The 23,000-nt window shown below is 35.5% G+C and overlaps 1 protein-coding gene across 3 annotated transcripts in view; it reads left to right on the top strand.

The window, feature by feature from the left end:
* Positions 1-14,081, top strand: part of LOC116059992 (putative homeodomain transcription factor 2) — a 43,162-nt gene extending 29,081 nt beyond the window's left edge. For 2 of the 3 annotated variants that reach the window (XM_031313298.2, XM_031313296.2), the window contains 16 exons: positions 318-476; positions 786-951; positions 2,725-2,886; positions 4,884-5,112; positions 5,206-5,352; positions 6,435-6,591; positions 6,716-6,786; positions 7,068-7,196; positions 7,337-7,422; positions 7,816-8,008; positions 8,481-8,612; positions 8,757-8,843; positions 9,715-9,870; positions 9,948-10,043; positions 10,211-10,336; positions 11,703-14,081. In XM_031313298.2, the coding sequence (XP_031169158.1) occupies positions 318-476; positions 786-951; positions 2,725-2,886; positions 4,884-5,112; positions 5,206-5,352; positions 6,435-6,591; positions 6,716-6,786; positions 7,068-7,196; positions 7,337-7,422; positions 7,816-8,008; positions 8,481-8,612; positions 8,757-8,843; positions 9,715-9,870; positions 9,948-10,043; positions 10,211-10,336; positions 11,703-11,723 (2,117 nt within the window). In that variant the 3' untranslated portion in view covers positions 11,724-14,081. The remainder of the gene's footprint in view (positions 1-317; positions 477-785; positions 952-2,724; positions 2,887-4,883; positions 5,113-5,205; positions 5,353-6,434; positions 6,592-6,715; positions 6,787-7,067; positions 7,197-7,336; positions 7,423-7,815; positions 8,009-8,480; positions 8,613-8,756; positions 8,844-9,714; positions 9,871-9,947; positions 10,044-10,210; positions 10,337-11,702) is intronic. The other variant, XM_031313299.2, reaches the window with a different exon arrangement.
* Positions 14,082-23,000: the final 8,919 nt, after the last annotated feature.

The following is a 23,000-nucleotide window of genomic DNA, read 5'->3' as shown; positions in this document are numbered from 1 at the left end:
TTTTAATTTAAAATTTTGACCCAGAAAAACAAAATGTTGCTGACCGGAAGACACACAAGGGTTAAGCCACTGCGGTGTTAACATTGTCCCAACTACATGCTAACGGCAGTAAACTATGTCACCTTGACTGCCAGTGTCGTTAAATTCTCCCCAATTCCGGGTCACATCACTCCTGAAACATTTTCTGTTAGTGTTATTTGGTTTAAAAGCCTTTATTTGTGACTGCTGCTATATTCTATTAGTGTCAACTGCTAGCTGTTGAGTAATTAGTTCTCCTCGTTAAACTAAGTGTGTGTATTTATTCTCTTCCTCCGCAGGTTCGGCGTTTGCCAAGGCCAAACCAGAGAGTCCCTGGACGTCACTGACCCGGAAAGGCATCGTCAGAGTTGTCTTCTTCCCATTCTTTTATCGATGGTGGATCCAGGTCACCTCGAGAACCATTTTCCTCTTACTGCTGGCTCTCTATTTGCTGCAAGGTGTGTGTGTCGATAATTCTTTGTTTCAATAGTGTTTAATGAGGTTCAGTAGATTTAAGAGGCAAGTTGCTGCAGCGTCATCTAGACATTTTCTGATTGGTCTGGTATCAGAATTGATCCTCAATGGATGTTTAAATCTTCTAACAAAAACCCTCCGCCCTTCCTGCTCACTTCCCCCATATACCGCATAAAAACACTCACAAATCCTGTATTTGATTTAATACCACAGCTTTTTGACCACCAGAGGACAGAAGAATAATTTGGTGAATGCCATTTGTCCATGCATGCTCACTTCTCTCTCCCCTGCAGTGGCAGCAGCAGTCCTGTATGTGACCATCCCCCAGCCTCATGGGATACCGACCACCGAGGTGTTTGGAGCCATCTGGCTCATGTTGCTGCTGGGCACCGTCCACTGTCAGATCGTCTCCACCAGGACCCCAAAACCTGCCTCCAGCAGCGGGGGGAAGAGACGCAGGTAACCATGGGGGAAGGAAAATAAGCAGAATCAGTGGAAACCTGTCCAGGGAAAGCAGTGCAAGTAAAGGGGAAATTATACGGAGCTGGAGAGAGGAAAGGAGAACCAGGATAGAAAGGAGGGAAGTTGTTGGAATGAGAAATAGATTAACCAAAAACATGAAAATATTAGAGGACACCACACCCAGAAAGTCCCACTGGTAGAGATACAGGAAAAATGAAGTGAACAAGCATGAGCTAGAAAGAGGGGAGGAAGAAAGTTATGGAAACAAATAACTTAATAGTTCTTTTGATGCTGGATTGTTTTTGTGTTCGGCGTTTGCTTTCTGACAACTTCTCAGTCAGCTTCTTTCACAAAAAAAATCAAACTGAATAGAAGCATCTTTATCATGGAGAGTTTTGCACAATTTTCTGTCAATATCGACGCCCACCAGACTCTTCTCAGCTTTGTGACTTCATTTAGTATTGTTTTAATTTTTCTCAATGTGTGTAATTTTGACAGTTATGTTCTTTAAAGAATCTTTTATGGGCATGAATTAGGACTATCACTTGAAAAAACCCTTTTGTAGTCTATCTAGATTACACTTGAAGATATGGACCAGCAAATTAGACAATTCATTTAAATTGATAATGAGTTCCTAAATGAGGCGTGTTTATCTTAAAGCCTTGAAGTCTCTCCATGATAAATCTAATGTCACCGGTTTAAGACAAATGGGATTCATTGTGTGTGAAAGTAGAACATAGCTTGCTTTACTTGGTGTGGTTTTGTAGTTTTTAGACATGCTGTTTTGTGGTTTTCTCTCTGTCGGTTTAAAGCTGCTGTTTCTGGTTCACAATGACTTAAGACAATTTTCAGACTCTTCGGAAGAAAATTGGACCATGCCACAGTTTTGGAAAGGGTTTGGGGGGCGAGGTAATGGTGTTTGCTCCTTAACTAAATCAACCATGGGTCTCTTTAATTAAGGAAAGAGGAAAAATCATGAAAAGGGTACAATTATATTTACACAAATTCTATTCCTCTGTACATTTCTCTTTCTCTTCTCATCCAAGTCTATAGACGTTTCATCTAATAGACAGAGAAATCAATCTCATAATTCAAAACCAGCAATAATTTTTTTTTAGAAGTGATAGATGAAAGCTTTTATGAACATCTTGTTTATTCTGGCTTATAATTTGAAAGCCAAAAAGCGAGTCCTGTCCTTCACCTCTCGTCTATGCCCTTTATCAAATCTTTGAGGAGCAATTCTGCCAAATCTAACTTTTATGTTTTAATATCCTGCAAAAGTAGACATTGAACTAAATCCTAATTGCATTTTATCTGGGACATTCTTTCTTTGTTTTGTCCCTTGTTTACCGGTTTTGAAAGCCCTTTTATTTGTCTTTCATGAATACAGGAAATCGATCTGAGATAACTAAAAGATTAGATAGATAATGTCTACAGATTCAATTTTCTCTTCGTATTAAAAAGCTATTACATTTAACCAACAAGTTAGGATTTAAATGAAAAAAAATCTACTTTTGCAGAATAATAACCTAAAAGAGGATTTTAGTCAAATTTGCCTTTTTAACTGTATCAGCCTTTGTGTCCAGTGGGTACCTGAGTTTATGCTACCAGCACTTTGCTCTTTGTTAAAATTACTGCTAACACCTAAATAAATTACGATGAGAACATGCAGCCCGGTTCTTGGTGGACACACTGCTGTGGTTTCAAATTTTCTTAGTCTCCAGGTCCTTTCTAAGTCTGTCTCCACCCTCTATTCTTTCCAAACTGAAGGAAGTTGAGGAAGGCATCTCAGATGGAGGTGCATAGGGAAGGCGACGGGTCTAGCACTACCGATAACACACACGAGGGGGCGCCACACTCCCACTCAGCCAGCACCACATACAGCCTGGGCGCACTCTTCCAAGATTTCTGGCATGATATCTGTAAAGCTGGGTGTGTATTTTCATTTCCCATCTTCCTAAAAACGAGATGATGTACAAAGACATGACTGGGGTTCAGTCCACCAAATGAGGTTAAAGTTTTAGCCAATTTCAGTTAAAATCATTTATTTCTTCACAGTAATATCGGCAAATTCCAAATCTGAAATTTTGTCTTGTAAGATTACACAACGTTTGTGTCCAACCAGTAAATCTTACTGGTAACTTTCATAAATACATTTTTTTGTCATATTTGCTCACTATATCCTGATGAATCAGATCATCTGTAAAAAAAAGAGAAAAAAGTGTTCCTCTGCCTCCTGGTGCTCTAATGGCATAAGGAAAACCAGCAATAAGAGCCGCAGAATGCATTGTCAAATGCTACATTCACGAGCTCTATGGATGGTCTCATTTCCCGAGTTGGGAAGTAGTTCTTTCGACTTTGGCGTGTTTATGATCTTTTTTTTTTTTCTTTTTTTTTTTAAAGCTGTTCCCAGTATTTATTTCCAGTTTGAAGCTTTATATTAGTAAATTTGTCCCTGACTTGTTGCTGCACCAGTACATTCCCTAAAACCACTTAAATAATCAGAACAGAACCTAATCTTGATTTGTATTTGATCAGCGCAGCCTAGTGTTAGTTTGACTGCAGTTCACGAGCAGCCATTGACACTGCCTTAGAGACTCCTCGGCTCTGATTGGTTGTTTATCTTTGGTTGCGGGGGAGGCAGAGGAACATGATTTTTCACAGACGAGCTGTCTAATGTGCTGCTGTCAGGATTTAGTGACAGCAATAGTTTAAGCAAATATGAGTTATTTTTTTTATAAAAGTTACCCTCTGAACCTATACATTTTTTTTAAATAAAATACCAAGTCAAGAACTGAATCCCAGCCTCGGCTGCAACATCACTTCCCCTCCTAACTTTTATCTTCCCAGAAAATATCTCCAATTTCTAATAGGTTGACTGAATGTCACATTTGATTTGATATGCAACATTGGATTATTGGCTGTACAACTATTAATTCCTGAGCCACCTAAATGTAGCAACGAAAGCAATCTTTGGTCTTTGGCACCGCTGTTTTCAGTGAGGAACGGAGGGACTTTGCAGCTGATTTTGATGTGCATGACTTGCTGACCAAGCTATGTTCAAGACGAAGCACGGGGTGTGGTTCTTTGCTGGAAAAAAAATCTACCATGAATCAACAATTCTGAAAGTTTCTCAAGCTAAAATTTTACCCTCTTTAAAACAATTAAATGTCTATGATTGGAATTTTAAACTGTCACAGACAGATGCTTCCTCCCCAAGCTTCTACTTTGACCAGCTTTCAGCCATAGCTTTCAACAGACTGCAATAGTGTGGAATGTTTCTGAGCACTAAATGCCTTAATTGAATTGAATGAACTTGATTTGGTTTCTTCTTCGATTATCGGCCACACTCCTTTCAGCACTCACTTCCACCTCTGTCAGTTAAAGCCCTTTATATTTACATACGGAGTGGGTTCTGTTTCTACAGTAGCCCAGAACAACAACAAAACAAAAAAAAAGTTTCAGTTAATTGCAATCTGCAACCTTACCGCTAGATGCCACTAAATCTTACACACTGAATCTTTCATTTTTATCAGTGATACATTCATTAATCCTGATAAACTCACTGGTTTGCCTTGTTAACTTTATTTAGAGGTCCAGCTTAGATTACCTTTGGTTTTACATGTAAGATGCTATAGTTACTTTGTCAGTGCTTTTATCCCTGAATGATCCATTCATATATTAACTTCTTCAGTGTTTTACTTGAATGGTTAGTACAGCAGCAGTTCTCCACATTTTGTGCAACACTTTCTCTCCAATATCAATGTTCATCAATGTTCCACAGTCTTGCATCCTGTTAGGGTGATTTATCTTACTGCATGTCTGCTTCTGAGACTCACTGGTAAACTCACTGCCCTGCTGTGTTGTATACATGTCTATCTTTTTCTATTGCAGTCTCCTCACTTTTTCTTCTACCTGTCCCCCTTTAGATCTAAGAAGTCCAAACTGTCCATCGACAAGTCGACAGAGACAGACAACGGCTACGTGTCACTGGACGGCCGGGTGACCAATCGGAGCAGCGAGGAGGGGCTTCAGCTCCACGAGCAGCGATGTCAGTCGCTAAACAGGGCTGACGAGGTGTGCTGGAACGCTCATGTCCAGTCCGTACACACTCAATCACCCCGCAGCGCGGGACTGATGCTGGCAAGCGCCAATAAGGTAAAAACCAGAGACGCAAGTACTGTTTGACAACAGACCCATAAAATGTCTGTCTCTCCAGGATTTATCGGACATGTGTCTTGTGTCTTTTAGGAGCCAGCATCAGATGAGGCATCCAGTGAGGAGGACCCTGAAGCATCCTACAGCGCACTCCGCAGGGGAGTTGAAAGAATGAACAGCGACTGTACGCTCAGAAACCGAAAGAATACACACCACTACAAGAAACACTACGCTGCGGAGGTAAACGCACACAAAAGGCAACACGTTGACTTCTCCGAGCAGTTCAGTGTTTCCTATACATAGGTTCTACCTGGGCGCCCCACCCAGGTAGAGAAAATCCGTATTACATGTTTTTCCCCCAATCAACGATGTTTTTTCCTACAGCGCACCCAGACCAGCTGCATCCAGCCCCTCCCCCTCGTGAAGTTGCGCGTGCATGACACAGCATAAACATTCACTTTGGGCTCAGAGGCTTCACGTTAGTAGTGGCAGCTTGTGTTGTTGTGGCTTTCCAGATGTACTGATTAACCGTAGAAAACGCCTCGGCCACACCACTGTGAAAGCTCCCCAAACGTAATTTATCAGAGTCTGGTTGTTCACCCTCTCCGCGGCAGTCTCCGCTCGAGCTTATCTTTATAACCGAGCCTTCAGTTCGTCTCCGTGCCCGTATCCATGAACTGCATTTATGACCTTGAGCCCAAATAAAACCAGAGACATTTTATTAACTTGGCTGTAAACGTTTTAAACTACAACACAGAGTTGTTTGAATGACAGAAAGCTGTTCAGATGAGATCTTAATGACTGCAACACAGACATGTTTAGTACAAACAGCGTGTTTCAGATCCCCAAAACACAAGAACGATCAATGGTCTATATCAAACAAAATGAACAAGAATTAACTTTAGATAGCCGTAGTCTTAAATGATTTAACAGGAGTTAGGAGGAGAGAGTGTTAACATGTAACTGTATGAATCATAGTTTTATGGTTAAGTTGTTAATAAGGCCTAAAACATTTGAGCTCCAGCTAAACTATAACAGTGATTTATTGACAAAGCACATTAAAGACGACACTTCATCTGTATGTATATTCTAGTTTAATATGTAAATAGATAAAATTATCTGTTAATGTTATGTAGTTTCTTCAATAAATAGTTCATAAACATTTGACTAGTTTATTACTGAACCCAGCCATCACAGCCTGCGCCAACCATTACCACAAGTAAATTGCAGTTTAATCTATTTATGTCAGAACAATGCAAACATGACATAAATATTGTTCCACATTTTTCCTCAAAATAACAATCCATCCTTTTGTCTGTCAGGACGTGCCCAAGTCCGGCACCAGCTGCAGCTCCAGATGTTCCAGTCTGAGGACTCATGACTCGGAGAGCACTCGACATGAGTCTGAGACAGAGGACCTGATGTGGGAAGACTTTCTTCACTGTGCAGAGTGCAGATCATCCTGCACCTCAGAGACAGGTAGGAAGACAAGATTAGCATAGAACAGCTGAAGAAGCATTTGTGACTAGTTTGTTTAAATACTATTATAGTTTTTATGTGCTGTCCCTGTATTTAAATTAATACTGTGACTCCTTCTTTACAGAGGGAGAAGGAGGAGGGACACCCGTCTGCCCCCCTGCTAAAAAGGAATACAGAGATGACCCTTTCCATCAGGTCTGTAAACATAAGCCATGGGGCTTGTTTGGGGCTAGATAGTGAACCTCACAATAAAAGTTTGATGATTTGCAGTTGTAAATATTGATAGGAATCAAAATAAGTTCACTTTTCAACCAAATTTAGCCCTGTTTCAACCCAGACGTCTTCTGACATGCAAATCACCAAGACATTCAATTGCTTACTGTGTTTCTCCAAAGTCCCATGTTAATAGTACTACGGAGCAAAGTGGTTGAAATAGACAGGTCAATAATGTTGTTGTCTGTACGTCTTTCCCTCAGGGTCATGCTCCCTGGATGCACAGCTCCAACCCTGGTTTAGAGAGAGTGAGCGCCATAGTGTGGGAGGGAAACGAGTGTAAGAAGGCCGACATGTCCGTCCTGGAGATCAGCGGCATGATCATGAACAGAGTGCGTGACAATTCCCGTGGTCCCCACAGGAATACATACATTTAATGTTTTACCTACCCCTGTCTGCAAAAAACAAAACAAATTGAGGCAGAAGGATTTTAAAAAATACTTTTGTTCCATTTCTCTCCCTCCCTACACAGGTTAATCTCTACACACCTGGTATTGGTTACCAGGTCTTTGGCAACCTTGTTTCAGTGACTCTCGGCCTCACACCGTTTGCATACAGGTACTGCTTGCATAACATACGTCCTCTCATTATATTAAGTTTGGGATATTCAAGACACATGTTATTCCTTTGTTGTCGTCTTTCTTTTTTTATAACATGAAAAACATAATACTGTGCCTTTTGTTTAATGAAATTCAGGATGTTTTCATTGCATATGTATGTTGCTTTATATTTGTTTATGGTTGTCTTGTGTTGGACCCCAGGAAGAATAGTCTTCACTCTTACTTACAGATATATTTATAAACACCAAACCTCTAAAAAGAGTTAAATAACACAGGAAAAAAATGTACCTGGAGAAATATTTAAAAATATTCAATAAGAAAGTATGCCAGAGAGTTTTACAGTCAGTAGAGGGATGTTTTACTTACGTCAGTCTTTCTCCATCTCCTGCAGGCTGGCTCAGTACCGTGACTTTGATCAGCTGACCACACTCTCAGCCAATGAGCTGCTGTCTGTGGCGCTGGGAGGCGGGTCTGGATCAGACGCCTTGGTCATCACCATGGTAACACTTAGCTTCCTGGTGCGCGTCTGCCTTATATGGCTCTTCTTCTTCCTGCTCAGTGTCGCAGAGAGGACCTACAAACAGGTGAGACAGATAAATGATGAATCATTGCTCTTAATGGTGAAGCTGCACATGTTTGTTTTTTTTAACTAACTTTTAGCTTAGTTGGATACTTAACAGTCTGAACCTCTGTAATTGGGGGTATCGTTTAAAAACTTTCGGTACCGGTTCCTAAGTGATACTATTTTCAATACCAATTTTTTAAAACAAAAAGAAATTACAACATTAGAGCACAAATCTTTTTATTTTTCAGCTCCTACTATGTGAGCCAATCACAGATATTAGATCTCGGTAGAAGCATGCTGCGTGCTTATTGGCTCCCCGACACTGATGATATTTACTCCTGGTATTGAATGATATTATTTCTCGATACTCAATACTTTAGAGGCAATTGGGTCATGACTAAAAAGTATAATTCGGTACCCAACCCTATCTGCAGTACTTGGTACTTCGGTGACTCCTAACTGATTCAACTTATTAATGTTCATATTTGCAGAGGCTACTGTTTGCCAAGCTGTTTGGTCATCTGACTTCAGCCCGCAGAGCCAGGAAGTCTGAAGTCCCCCATTTTAGACTGAAAAAGGTTCAGAACATCAAGATGTGGCTCTCACTACGCTCCTACCTCAAGGTACTTCACTGATGATATTCACATATTGCTTTTTTTTTTTTTTTTTCAACATTTATATTTACAAATCTATTAATTTGGGAGTTGGGAATAGTCACTGTTGTAATTAATGAAATATAGTGAAATTCTGTACTGTTGCATTTGTAGAGACGGGGTCCTCAGCGTTCAGTGGATGTGATCGTGTCGTCTGCCTTCCTGCTCACCCTGTCTGTCGTCTTCATCTGCTGTGCCCAGGTAATTTCTGAGTGGGTCAAATCATCAAAACATTCAGGCTTTAATGTCTTAGTATGTCCACATTAAACCAGTTAGTTTAGGAGTACCTTATCACACTACAAACAAAAACATGTAAAGTGTGGCAATAGTCTCTCTATTCAGTAATTTAAATGAGGCAAACATCAAATATAGATCCAGCTTTTAGTGAGGACGTAGTCTAGATTTGGGTGTTTCTACTGTATTGTCATTACTTTACCTCAGGTTTGAATTGAAGCAAATAAGTCAATTATTTTGGCAACCTCCAGTGAAAACTAGTGCAGGCTATGTTGCTTTCAGCCCATTCATCTTATTGTCTGCCACAGTGTCTTTTTTTTTTATACTACCACTGGGAGGCGCCAAAATCAGATTCTTTAATTCAACGCTTGTTAACTGAAAGAAAGACGGAGCAGGGACCCCCTTGTATAAAATGAAGTTGCATATTAATCTGGGCCTACAATAACGTGTAGTGCTGCCTAAAGCCTTTATAAATAGTTGTTGGCATGATTTTATAAATCATCTTTCAATGTCAAACATACATGTGGCACAGTGAATCCCTAGGACTAACTGTATTTTTGGATGGCTATCTTAGTGACTACCTATAGGCCAGTAAGCCTATCATCAGTGGGGATTTATATTTGCTAATAATATGTTGGATTCATGTTAAGACATTTAAAAAAAGAAATTTAAACTGTCAAAAATTAACAATAATTTGGAGGCCCCCCCTGCAGTGACTCTGAGGACTCCCTGTGGAAGATCTCTGTTCTACACATACCATTGGGGCTTTAAGTTAATAAGAAAGCCAAGACGACTAACATTTACAGACCAAATAATGCACTTGCATCTCTTCCTCCAGTTGCTCCACATCCATGAAACGTTCCTGGAGTGTCACTATAACTGGGAGCTGGTGATCTGGTGCTCCAGTCTGTCTCTGTTCCTGCTCAGGTTCGTCACGCTGGGCTCTGAGACCAGCAAGAAGTACAGCAACACCTCCATACTGCTCACTGAACAGGTACACACAGAAAATACATGCATAACCACACTGCAGATATGTCTTCAAACATTGATATTGATCTATGTGTTTCACAGATCAACTTGTATCTGAAGATGGAGAAGAAGCCTAACAAGAAGGAGGAGCTGACACTGGTGAACAATGTCTTAAAACTGGCTACCAAACTACTCAAGGTACCGTCTGTTTTCACAACTCCTTTAAAACTAATTATCAGGATTCCTTACAGTCCGACATTTAGTTGAGGTGGAGCTCTCTTTTTGTTCTAATACCTGCACCAACAGTCTTTAAATATGCCTTATAATTCTAACTACGGTTTATCCCTCTTTCTTTCTCTCTCCAGGAGTTGGACACTCCTTTCAGGTTGTATGGTTTGACTATGAACCCTCTGCTCTACAACATTACCCAGGTGGTCATCCTGTCCGCTGTGTCGGGAGTCATATCTGATCTATTAGGGTTTAACCTGAAGGTGAGAATGCGTTTGTGTGGTTTATGGTATTTTTGCTGTTTTACAAATCTTCATTAGGTTGAGAGGCTAGTTAAAGTCATGCCAGACCAGAAACTGGTAATGGAAGTTTGGTGATGCAGTGACTACTTGTGCTCTTGCCTAAAAAGTTCATGTAGTTAACAAGATATTTGTTCTACCACTTCTGTCTTACGGCTGACTGAAGGCCAATTTTTGTGCCACCTTTGTTTATACTGCAACAAAGGAGGGTTATGTAAAATTGAGTCATGCAACACAGCTTCTTCTCTCCTTCGAGGTCAGCACTGTGAGGAACTCACCAAAGTTGAACTCATGAAGATTTGTAAAACAGTATGTTGAAATAGTCATAGTAGTATGTCGAAAAAAATTATAAAAAAGTCATAGTATAGTATGTGGAAAAAGGTGATTAAAAAAAGCCATAGTATGTCGAAAAAAGTGATTAAAAAAAAATGGTAAGTCATAGTATAGTATGTCAAAAAAAGTCATAGTATAGTATGTGGAAAAAAGTGATAAAAAAGCAATAGTATAGTAGGTCGAAAAAAGTCATAGTATAGTATGTTGAAAAATTATAAAAATATCATAGTATAGTATGTCAAAAAAAATTATAAAAAAGTCAATATAGTATGTCGAAAAAAATGATAAAGTCAGAGAAGTATGTCAAAAAAAGTCATAGTATCAGCTTCTTCTCTCCTTCGAGGTCAGCACTGTGAAGAACTCACCAAAGTTGAACTCAACGTGTATTTACAATGAAATTAATTGATTTTCTTTCTGAAATTTGGCTGTTTTAAAACAGCTGAATGTTGCAGCAAAATACATATACATCGCTAGACTAGATTAGATAACAGGCATAGAAGTTCACCAATATTGAACTTTGACTCTCAAATCCACGCTGTTGACCAATAAGCTGTCTTCACAGTGCTGACCTTTGAGGGACAGAGAGCCAGAAAGTTCATATAAAAAAAAAGCTTGATCTTTATGTAGCTGTGTTACAATATAGACTTTTCTATAACCCTGCTCTGAGTCCACAACAGATCCCAAGTTTGCAGACCGTTACATTCAGTTCCGATCAGTCGACGATAGGCAAAACTTGACAATGTCAATTCTTAGTTGGGAACACCCCTATTTTTTGCTTGTGTACTTTCTTTGGTAGAATTGTACAAGTAGATCTTCTCATACTTGTAATGGACTATATTTATTTTACTTTTATGATATTTCAGAATGTTTCTGCTGGAAAAGAACTGGCATTTAACCTAAAACCATAACTGGAGACTTTCCTTATTACTGCAGAACATCAAACTTGTTTATTGTTAAAACGTGTATTAATCCTGTTTGTCTTTCTTCCTGTTCACAGCTGTGGAAGATTAAATCGTGACAGTGAACAGAGAAACGGCGTTGACCCTGAATGCTCGTCTAACTGATTTAATGAAAGCCTGAACGTAGGTCTCGACATATCGGAGTGCTTTCACCTTCAACGTTACCACTTTGTGCAATTCAAAAACTATTTATTTACCCACTCAGTGTTTTTACTTAGGGTTTATTTGAATTGTAGTTTTGTTTAACGACACAGAACAATGTCTACAAAAAGTATAAGTATTATTATTAAGCATAACTATGTTTGTTTAACATGATGGTTTAGGTTCTCAGCTGCATTTGCAACAGTTCAGTTTTAATTTCAGCTCACATACTTGGAGGCAAAAGTATTGAGCTGTCGATGGGACAACCATTTTATTGTAATTATTGTGTTAAACTATTTATGTTGATTATATTTTAAAACACAATTTCGAACTCTGTTACAACCTTAAAAGTCTGTTACAAAAATACGTTAGTCAAGACGAGTTTCTAATTTAATTGCAACCTAATGGTTACATTTGAATTGATTAAAACATTGTTAGATGCTTCAACCACAGAGTACACCCTCAAAACTATAGTTACAAGGATACTTTATTATCTCATATTTCGCTGCTTCATGCAGACAATGGTCAACTAAAATTCCTGGCATTTGACAAATAATCTCTATTCCCTATTTTTACCATCTCCCAGGTGTTGACCCTTAAGAAAAAAATGACATGTATCTGTTAATGAATCAACGAGTTTTGCAGATAGTTTATTTTCTGACTTACCTGATACAATTGTTGCTGGGTTTTGTTCTCACTGGGGAGAGGTGAAATGCCAGACGACATCGGCACTGCAAAGAAACAATCATCCAGTTAATGAAAATAACATAATAGGTGACATTTACAGAAAACTCTGAAGTTTAAACTGAAGTTTTAAAAAGACCCCTTGATTTCATGACCCATATCGTTTGACGGTATTTCCAGTAATACGTGTACTTTAAGTAGAAACATGGTTAAAATGACTGTTAGCTGAGCGTGACGACTTAACTTTTGTTAAGTGCAAATATTAGGACATTGGCTTATTCCCTGCACGTGAAACTACTTCCTAAATTGGTAAACATACGATCACTTCCTTTTTGTATTAGATTGGAGTCAGGTGTCGTTTTCTTGTTTCTGTGATGTTCCTGATTTGTTGTTTCTGTTTGCGTTTACACAGATTTGTGTCCAACTGAAACTGTCTGAAATGTTTGCTCTATATAGAAATATGAATTTACCACTTGCTATAGAGGAAACTATTGGGTGTATAATCTATAGAAAATAGTGAATGAGAGGGTGATTTTGACCACAATGTATTGTTTTTATTCTAAAATAAGTAATGATATAGTACTACAAAACAATTCAATTTAGCTTTTTGGAGCTCCTCTGACAAAAATGAGGAATTATTTTAGTATTTGTAGCTGTGTTGCAGTTTGAACACCTGCATATATCATAGCAGCATGAAGAGTTTAGCTCTTGAAAAACATTTTTTTTTGGACTGTCTGATTGGTCAGTTTGTGTCAGCCAAGATTAAACTGTTCCATCATGTCACCAGTTTAGAAATTCAGTGGATTTTGTACAGAATTTGATATCAAACTCTCAGAGCTAATTAGACGGTAGATTCATGTGCATGACAAGTAAAGTCAGTCCGTCACAGGTTTCTAAACACTCAAGTTAAACATGAATGAAGAAATGCACTTTAAAAACAGATTTAAAATAGAAAGGTAGAAGTAACATCTTGTTTCAATGTCAAGAGAAATTTATTTGTACCTCAACTGCTTGACACAGTATGCATTTGCTATTCAAGCGAATGCTAGCTCTGAATTTAAGAATATTGGATCGACAATTCACATCACTCTCTGTAGTAAATCCCACATGGTACATGCAGTTATCATACCCACAGAAAATATCTTAAATGTGATTAAAATGTTGCCTCAGCTATCGGACTTTCATTCATAAAAATGCTAGCATAATCAGCTTCAGTGTATTTGAGGAGGAAGACCAAAGTGCTTATTTTAGTTTTGTCTCTGCTGGAAAAAAGAATGTATTTGCAGTACTATGCTTTAAAATATACTTGTTTCCCTTTGGAAATACTTTAAGTTGTATTATTGTGTGCTTTTTGTTCTTTCATAATTAATTTGTAAAGGTTGTTTCTCACACTTGTGGGAAAGGAGATGCACGTTTTATTGTGTTTTTAAGGAACAAATAAGTTTGAAATGTATGTATGGAAATGAATCTAGTTAAAAGACTCCATGTGTTTCTGTTTCAAAGGGTCTGAATATTGAATTTTTTTGTGAACTGGTCTGTCTACAAGGTCTACCTTTTTATAACAAAAATAAAAAAAATTGATGTTGACTCACTGATTCTTTTGTTGTCTTTCAGTATTATAAATGTCCCAATATAAGACGTCATGAATTAAATGAACATAACATGAGTTTATTTAAATTTTTTTGACATACTATTCACATTTTCTCACATTTTCGACATACTATACGATGTGATAAAAAGTCATAGTATAGTACGTCGAAAAAAATTATAAAAGTCAGTATAGTATGTGTAAAGAAGTGATAAAAAAGCCATAGAATAGTAGATTGAAAAAAGTGATAAAGTCAGAGAAGTACGTCGAAAAAAGTGATAGTATAGTATGTCGAAATAAGTGATAAAAAAAGCCATAGTATGTCAAAAAAAAGTGATAAAAAGCCATAGTATAGTATATCGAAAAAAGTGACATACTATACTATGGCTTTTTTCGACATCTATGGCTTTTTTGTCACTTTTTTCGACATACAATACTATGACTTTTTTTATCACCTTTTTATGACATACTATGCTATGACTTTATTCGACATACTATACTATGGCTTTTTGTCACTTTTTTTTGACATACTATTCTATGACTTTATTGGACATACTATACTACAGCTTTCTTATCACTTTTGTCGACATACTATACTATGACTTTATATCACTTTATTCTACATGGTATACTATGACTTTTTTCAACACTATGCTATGGCTTTTTTATCACTTTTTTCGACATACTGTACTATAGGGCTTTTTTGTCACTTTTTTCGACATACTATACTATGACTATATTCGACATACTATACTATAGCTTTTTCATCACGTTTTTTCGACATACTATACTATGGCTTTTTATCGACATACTATACTATGGCTTTTTTATCACTTTTTCAACATACTATACAATGACTTTTTTCAACATACAATACTATGGCTTTTTTATCACTTTTTTCAACATACTATACTATGACTTTTTTCGACATACTATACTATGACTTTTTCATCACTTTTTTCGACATACTATACTATGGCTTTTTTCGACATACTATACTATAGATTTTTCATCACGTTTTTTCGACATGCTATTCTATGGCTTTTTATCACTTTTTTCAACATACTATACTATGAATTTTTTCGACATACTATACTATGGCTTTTTATCGACATACTATACTATGGCTTTTTATCACTTTTTCAACATACTATACAATGACTTTTTTCAACATACAATACTATGGCTTTTTTATCACTTTTTTCAACATACTATACTATGACTTTTTTCGACATACTATACTATGACTTTTTCATCACTTTTTTCGACATACTATACTATGGCTTTTTCGACATACTATACTATAGATTTTTCATCACGTTTTTTCGACATGCTATTCTATGGCTTTTTATCACTTTTTTCAACATACTATACTATGAATTTTTTCGACATACTATACTATGGCTTTTTATCGACATACTATACTATGGCTTTTTTATCACTTTTTCAACATACTATACAATGACTTTTTTCAACATACAATACTATGGCTTTTTTATCACTTTTTTCAACATACTATACTATGACTTTTTTCGACATACTATACTATGACTTTTTCATCACTTTTTTCGACATACTATACTATGGCTTTTTTCGACATACTATACTATAGATTTTTCATCACGTTTTTTCGACATGCTATTCTATGGCTTTTTATCACTTTTTTCAACATACTATACTATGAATTTTTTCGACATACTATACTATGGCTTTTTATCGACATACTATACTATGGCTTTTTTATCACTTTTTCAACATACTATACAATGACTTTTTTCAGCATACTAAGCTATGGCTTTTTTATCACTTTTAAAACATACTATACTATGACTTTTTTCAACATACTATGCTATGGCTTTTTTATCACTTTTTTCTACATACAATACTATGGCTTTTTTCGACATACTATGGCTTTTTTATCACTTTTTTCAACATACTATACTATGACCTTTTTCGACATACTATACTATGGCTTTTTATCACTTTTTATCGACATACTATACTATGACTTTTTTCGACATACTATACTATGACTTTTTCATCACTTTTTTCGACATACTATACTATGGCTTTTTTCGACATACTATACTATAGATTTTTCATCACGTTTTTTCGACATGCTATTCTATGGCTTTTTATCACTTTTTTCAACATACTATACTATGAATTTTTTCGACATACTATACTATGGCTTTTTATCGACATACTATACTATGGCTTTTTTATCACTTTTTCAACATACTATACAATGACTTTTTTTAGCATACTAAGCTATGGCTTTTTTTATCACTTTTAAAACATACTATACTATGACTTTTTTCAACATACTATGCTATGGCTTTTTTATCACTTTTTTCTACATACAATACTATGGCTTTTTTCGACATACTATACTATGGCTTTTTATCACTTTTTATCGACATACTATACTATGATTTTATTCGACATAATATACTATGGCTTTTTTGTCACTTTTTTCGACATACTATACTATGACTTTTTTCGACATACTATACTATGGCTTTTTTGTCACTTTTTCGACATACTATACAATGACTTTTTTCAGCATACTAAGCTATGGCTTTTTTATCACTTTTAAAACATACTATACTATGACTTTTTTCAACATACTATGCTATGGCTTTTTTATCACTTTTTTCTACATACAATACTATGGCTTTTTTCGACATACTATACTATGACTTTTTCATCACTTTTTTCGACATACTATACTATGACTTTTTTCGACATACTATACTATGGCTCTTTATCGACATACTATACTATGATTTTATTCGACATAATATACTATGGCTTTTTTGTCACTTTTTTCGACATACTATACTATGACTTTTTTCGACATACTATACTATGGCTTTTTTATCACGTTTTTTCAACATACTATACTACGGCTTTCTTATCACTTTTTTCAACATACTATACTATGACTTCATTCAACATACTATACTATGGCTTTTTTGTCACTTTTTTCGACATACTATACTATGGCTTTTTTTCAACATACTATACTATCACTTTATTCGACATACTATACTATGGCTTTTTTTGTCACTTTTTTCGACATACTATACTATCATTTAATTCGACATACTATACTATGGCTTTTTTAATCACTTTTTTCGAGATACTATACTATGGCTTTTTTATCACCTTTTTTCGACCTTTTTACCTTTCTATGGCTTTCTTATCACTTGTTTCGAAATACTATACTATGGCTTTTTTTCAACATACTATACAATGACTTCATTCAACATACTATACTATGGCTTTTTTGTCACTTTTTCGACATACTATACTATAGATTTTTTATCACTTTTTTCGACATACTATACTATGAATTTTTTCGACATACTATACTATGGCTTTTTATCGACATACTATACTATGGCTTTTTTATCACTTTTTCAACATACTATACAATGACTTTTTTCAGCATACTAAGCTATGGCTTTTTTATCACTTTTAAAACATACTATACTATGACTTTTTTCAACATACTATGCTATGGCTTTTTTATCACTTTTTTCTACATACAATACTATGGCTTTTTTCGACATACTATACTATGACTGTCATCACTTTTTTCGACATACTATACTATGACTTTTTTCGACATACTATACTATGGCTTTTTATCACTTTTTATCGACATACTATACTATGATTTTATTCGACATAATATACTATGGCTTTTTTGTCACTTTTTTCGACATACTATACTATAGATTTTTCATCACGTTTTTTCGACATGCTATTCTATGGCTTTTTATTACTTTTTTCGACATACTATACTATGAATTTTTTCGACATACTATACTATGGCTTTTTATCACTTTTTCAACATACTATACAATGACTTTTTTCAGCATACTAAGCTATGGCTTTTTTATCACTTTTTTCTACATACAATACTATGGCTTTTTTCGACATACTATACTATGACTTTTTCATCACTTTTTTCGACATACTATACTATGACATTTTTCGACATACTATACAATGGCTTTTATCGACATACTATACTATGATGTTATTCGACATAATATACTATGGCTTTTTTGTCACTTTTTTCGACATACAATACTATGGCTTTTTTCGACATACTATACTATGACTTTTTCATCACTTTTTTCGACATACTATACTATGACATTTTTCGACATACTATACAATGGCTTTTTATCACTTTTTATCGACATACTATACTATGATTTTATTCGACATAATATACTATGGCTTTTTTGTCACTTTTTTCGACATACTATACTATGACTTTTTCATCACGTTTTTTTGACATGCTATTCTATGGCTTTTTTATCACTTTTTTCGACATACTATACTATGGCTTTCTTATCACTTTTTTCAACATACTATACTATGACTTCATTCAACGTACTATACTATGGCTTTTTTGTCACTTTTTTCGACATACTATACTATGGCTTTTTTTCAACATACTATACTATGACTTTATTCGACATACTATACTATGGCTTTTTTGTCACTTTTTTCGACATACTATACTATGGCTTTTTCATCACGTTTTTTCGACATGCTATTCTATGGCTTTTTTATCACTTTTTTCGACATACTATACTATGGCTTTCTTATCACTTTTTTCGACATACTATACTATGACTTTATTCAACATACTATACTATGGCTTTTTTGTCACTTTTTTCGACATACTATACTATGACTTTTTTCGACATACTATACTATGGCTTTTTTCGACATACTATACTATGGCTTTTTCATCACGTTTTTTCGACATGCTATTCTATCACTTTATTCGACATACTATACTATGGCTTTTTTGTCACTTTTTTCCGACATACTATACTATGGCTTTTTTTCAACATAGTATACTATGACTTTATTCAACATACTATACTATGGCTTTTTTGTCACTTTTTTCGAAATACTATACTATGGCTTTTTTATCACTCTTTATGACATACTATACTATGGCTTTTTTAATCACCTTTTTTCGACATACTATACTATGGCTTTTTCATCACGTTTTATGACATACTATACTATGGCTTTTTTTATCACTTTTTTCGACATACTATATACTATGGCTTTTTTATCTCTTTTTTCGACATACTATACTACGGCTTTCTTATCACTTGTTTCGACGTACTATACTATGACTTTTTTCGACATACTATACCATGGCTTTTTTATCACTTTTTATGACATACTATACTATGGCTTTTTTAATCACCTTTTTTCGACATACTATACTACGGCTTTCTTATCACTTTTTTCGACATACTATACTATGGCTTTTTTATCACTTTTTATGACATACTATACTATGGCTTTTTTTATCACTTTTTTCGACATACTATACTATGGCTTTTTTATCTCTTTTTTCGACATACTATACTACGGCTTTCTTATCACTTGTTTCGACGTACTATACTATGACTTTTTTCGACATACTATACTATGGCTTTTTTATCACTTTTTATGACATACTATACTATGGCTTTTTTAATCACCTTTTTTCGACATACTATACTACGGCTTTCTTATCACTTTTTTCGACATACTATACTATGGCTTTTTTCGACATACTATACTATAGATTTTCATCACGTTTTTTCGACATGCTATTCTATGGCTTTTTTCGACATACTATGGCTTCATTCGACATACTATACTATAGCTTTTTCATCACGTTTTTTCGACTTGCTATTCTATGGCTTTTTTTATCATTTCATTCGACATACTGTACTATGGCTTTTTTGTCACTTTTTTTGACATAGTATACTATGGCTTTTTTATCACTTTTTTCGACATACTATACTATGAATTTTTTCAACATACTATACTATGGCTTTTTATCGACATACTATACTATGGCTTTTTTATCACTTTTTCAAAATACTATACTATGACTTTTTTCAGCATACTAAGCTATGGCTTTTTTATCACTTTTTTCGACATACTATACTATGACTTTTTTCGACATACGATACTATGGCTTTTTTCGACATACTATGGCTTCATTCGACATACTATACTATGGCTTTTTCATCACGTTTTTTCGACATGCTATTCTATGGCTTTTTTTATCACTTTTTTCGACATACGATACTATGGCTTTTTTCGACATACTATGGCTTCATTCGACATACTATACTATGGCTTTTTCATCACGTTTTTTCGACATGCTATTCTATGGCTTTTTTTATCACTTTTTTCGACATACTATACTATGGCTTTTTAATCACTTTTTTCGACATACTATACTATCACTTTATTCAACATACTATACTATGGCTTTTTTATCACTTTTTTTGATATACTATACTATGGCTTTTTTATCACCTTTTTTCGACATACTATACTATGATTTTATTCGACATACTATACTATGGCTTTTTCATCACGTTTTTTCGACATGCTATTCTATGGCTTTTTTTATCACTTTTTTCGACATACTATACTATGGCTTTTTAATCACTTTTTTCGACATACTATACTATCACTTTATTCAACATACTATACTATGGCTTTTTTATCACTTTTTTTCGACATACTATACTACAGCTTTCTTATCACTTTTTTTGACATACTATACTATGACTTTATTCGACATACTATACTATGGCTTTTTCATCACGTTTTTTCGACATGCTATTCTATGGCTTTTTTATCACTTTTTTCGACATACTATACTATGACTTTATTCGACATACTATACTATGGCTTTTTTGTCACTTTTTTTGACATACTATACTATGACTTTTTTCGACATACTATAATATCACTTAATTCAACATACTATACTATGGCTTTTTTAATCACTTTTTTCGACATACTATACTAAGGCTTTTTTATCACCTTTTTTCGACATACTATACTACGACTTTCTTATCACTTGTTTCGACATACTATACTATGGCTTTTTTTCAACATACTATACTATGACTTTATTCAACATACTATACTATGGCTTTTTTGTCACTTTTTTCGAAATACTATACTATGGCTTTTTTCGACATACTATACTATGGCTTTTTCATCACGTTTTTTCGACATACTATACTATGACTTTATTCGACATACTATACTATGACTTTTTATCGACATACTATACTATGGCTTTATTCAACATACTATACTATGGCTTTTTTGTCACTTTTTTCGAAATACTATACTATGGCTTTTTTCGACATACTATACTATGGCTTTTTCATCACGTTTTTTCGACATACTATACTATGGATTTACCATGACTTTTTATGACATACTTAACTGTACCTTTTTTCGACATACTATGATTTTTTATTTTAAATATAATTTTTTTTTTACTTTTTATGACATAGCCTACTATGACTTTTGACATTTTGCATGCCTTTTTATTGACATGTTGTATGACTTTTATATGACAGACTTTTTAAAATAATTTTTGTATGGCTCTGTGGGCTATCATAATGTCTTGCTTAAATTGAATACTATATTTTAACATTTTAACTACAAGATAGCCTACTGTCCCTTGTATAATTCAAATGTTTTTTTTCTTTTAGTTTAATATACAGCAATTAAAGTACAAACATAAAATAACTGACCGTCCACTTTATTAGGTACACCTTGCTGGTCCCGGGTTGGACCCAGTGTTGCCTTCAGAACTGCTAATTCTTCTTGGCATAGGCCTACATAGATTCTACAAGGGGCTGGACACATTCCTTAGAGGTTTTGGTCCATGTACATGATAGCATCACGCAGTTGCTGCTGATTTGTCGGCTGCACGTCCATGATGCTAAACTCCTATTCCACCACATCCCAAATGTGCTCTATTGCATTTAGATGTGATTAGATGTGTAGACTGTGGGTCATGTGAGTACAGTGAACGCATAGTCATGTTCAAGAAACCAGTTTGAGATGATATGTCATTAGGGCATGGCGCGTTATCCTGCTGGGGTAGCTTATAGCCATTGGAAGATGGGTACAGTGTGGTCATAAAGGGACGGACGTGGTCAGCAACAATACTCAGGTGGGCTATGGCGCTTAACGAGGCTCAATTGGTACTAAGTGGCCCAAAGAGTGCAAAGCAAATAACCTCCCGACCACGCCATTGCACCACCACCACTAGCCTGAACCGAATTGCCACAAGACAGGATGAAGTCATGCTTTCTTGTTTACGCCAAATTCTGACCCTACCATCTGAATGTCACAGCAGAAATCGAGCCTCATCACACCAGACAACGTTATTCCAATCTTCTATTATCCAATTCCGAAGACCCCTTGCACGTAGCCTCAGTTTATTTTTCTTAGTTGACAGTGGCGGCGGTCGAGATAGCCTGCTAGCTCATCAGGTTCACAGGTGCATTGAGTTGCTGCCATGTGATTGGCTGATTAGATGAGCAGTTGAACAGAAGTGTATACCGATACCGGTGATGTGTCGAAGTCTGTTCCCCCTGTTAAAATGCGTAGTGCCCCCCTCCGTAGGCGTTTTGGTTCAGATGTATTAGGTAGGGGGGGAAGTTGGAACAGACCTCGACGGGGAAACAGAGTTCGATACAACACTGGTATTTTGGGGAGAAGAATTTGAGGAGTAAAGTGCATCAAGAATGAGATAACGTTACATGACTAAGATGAGACAAGCACTTGAAATCTTTGTTACGTAAATGTATTCATGTACCTTTTAAATATGCATTTAATTGACCTACTACACCAATGTATATACAGGCTACTGTACATTACAAGGCAACCAAGATTGATGATAAAAATAGAAGTAATGGAAAAGCAAATACTGATTTTTTTTTTAGCAGATGTTTGACAATTAACTCATTGGATGAATAATGTACAGGTGACAAACTTATATTATGTACTTTTATGTCATGGTTCAGTGTTGTGCACATACTAACGACAAACGAGACAACGT

Source organism: Sander lucioperca, chromosome 20 (assembly GCF_008315115.2).
Source record: "Sander lucioperca isolate FBNREF2018 chromosome 20, SLUC_FBN_1.2, whole genome shotgun sequence".
Lineage (NCBI taxonomy): Eukaryota > Metazoa > Chordata > Actinopteri > Perciformes > Percidae > Sander > Sander lucioperca.
This window is presented reverse-complemented; position numbering and strand designations above follow the sequence as displayed.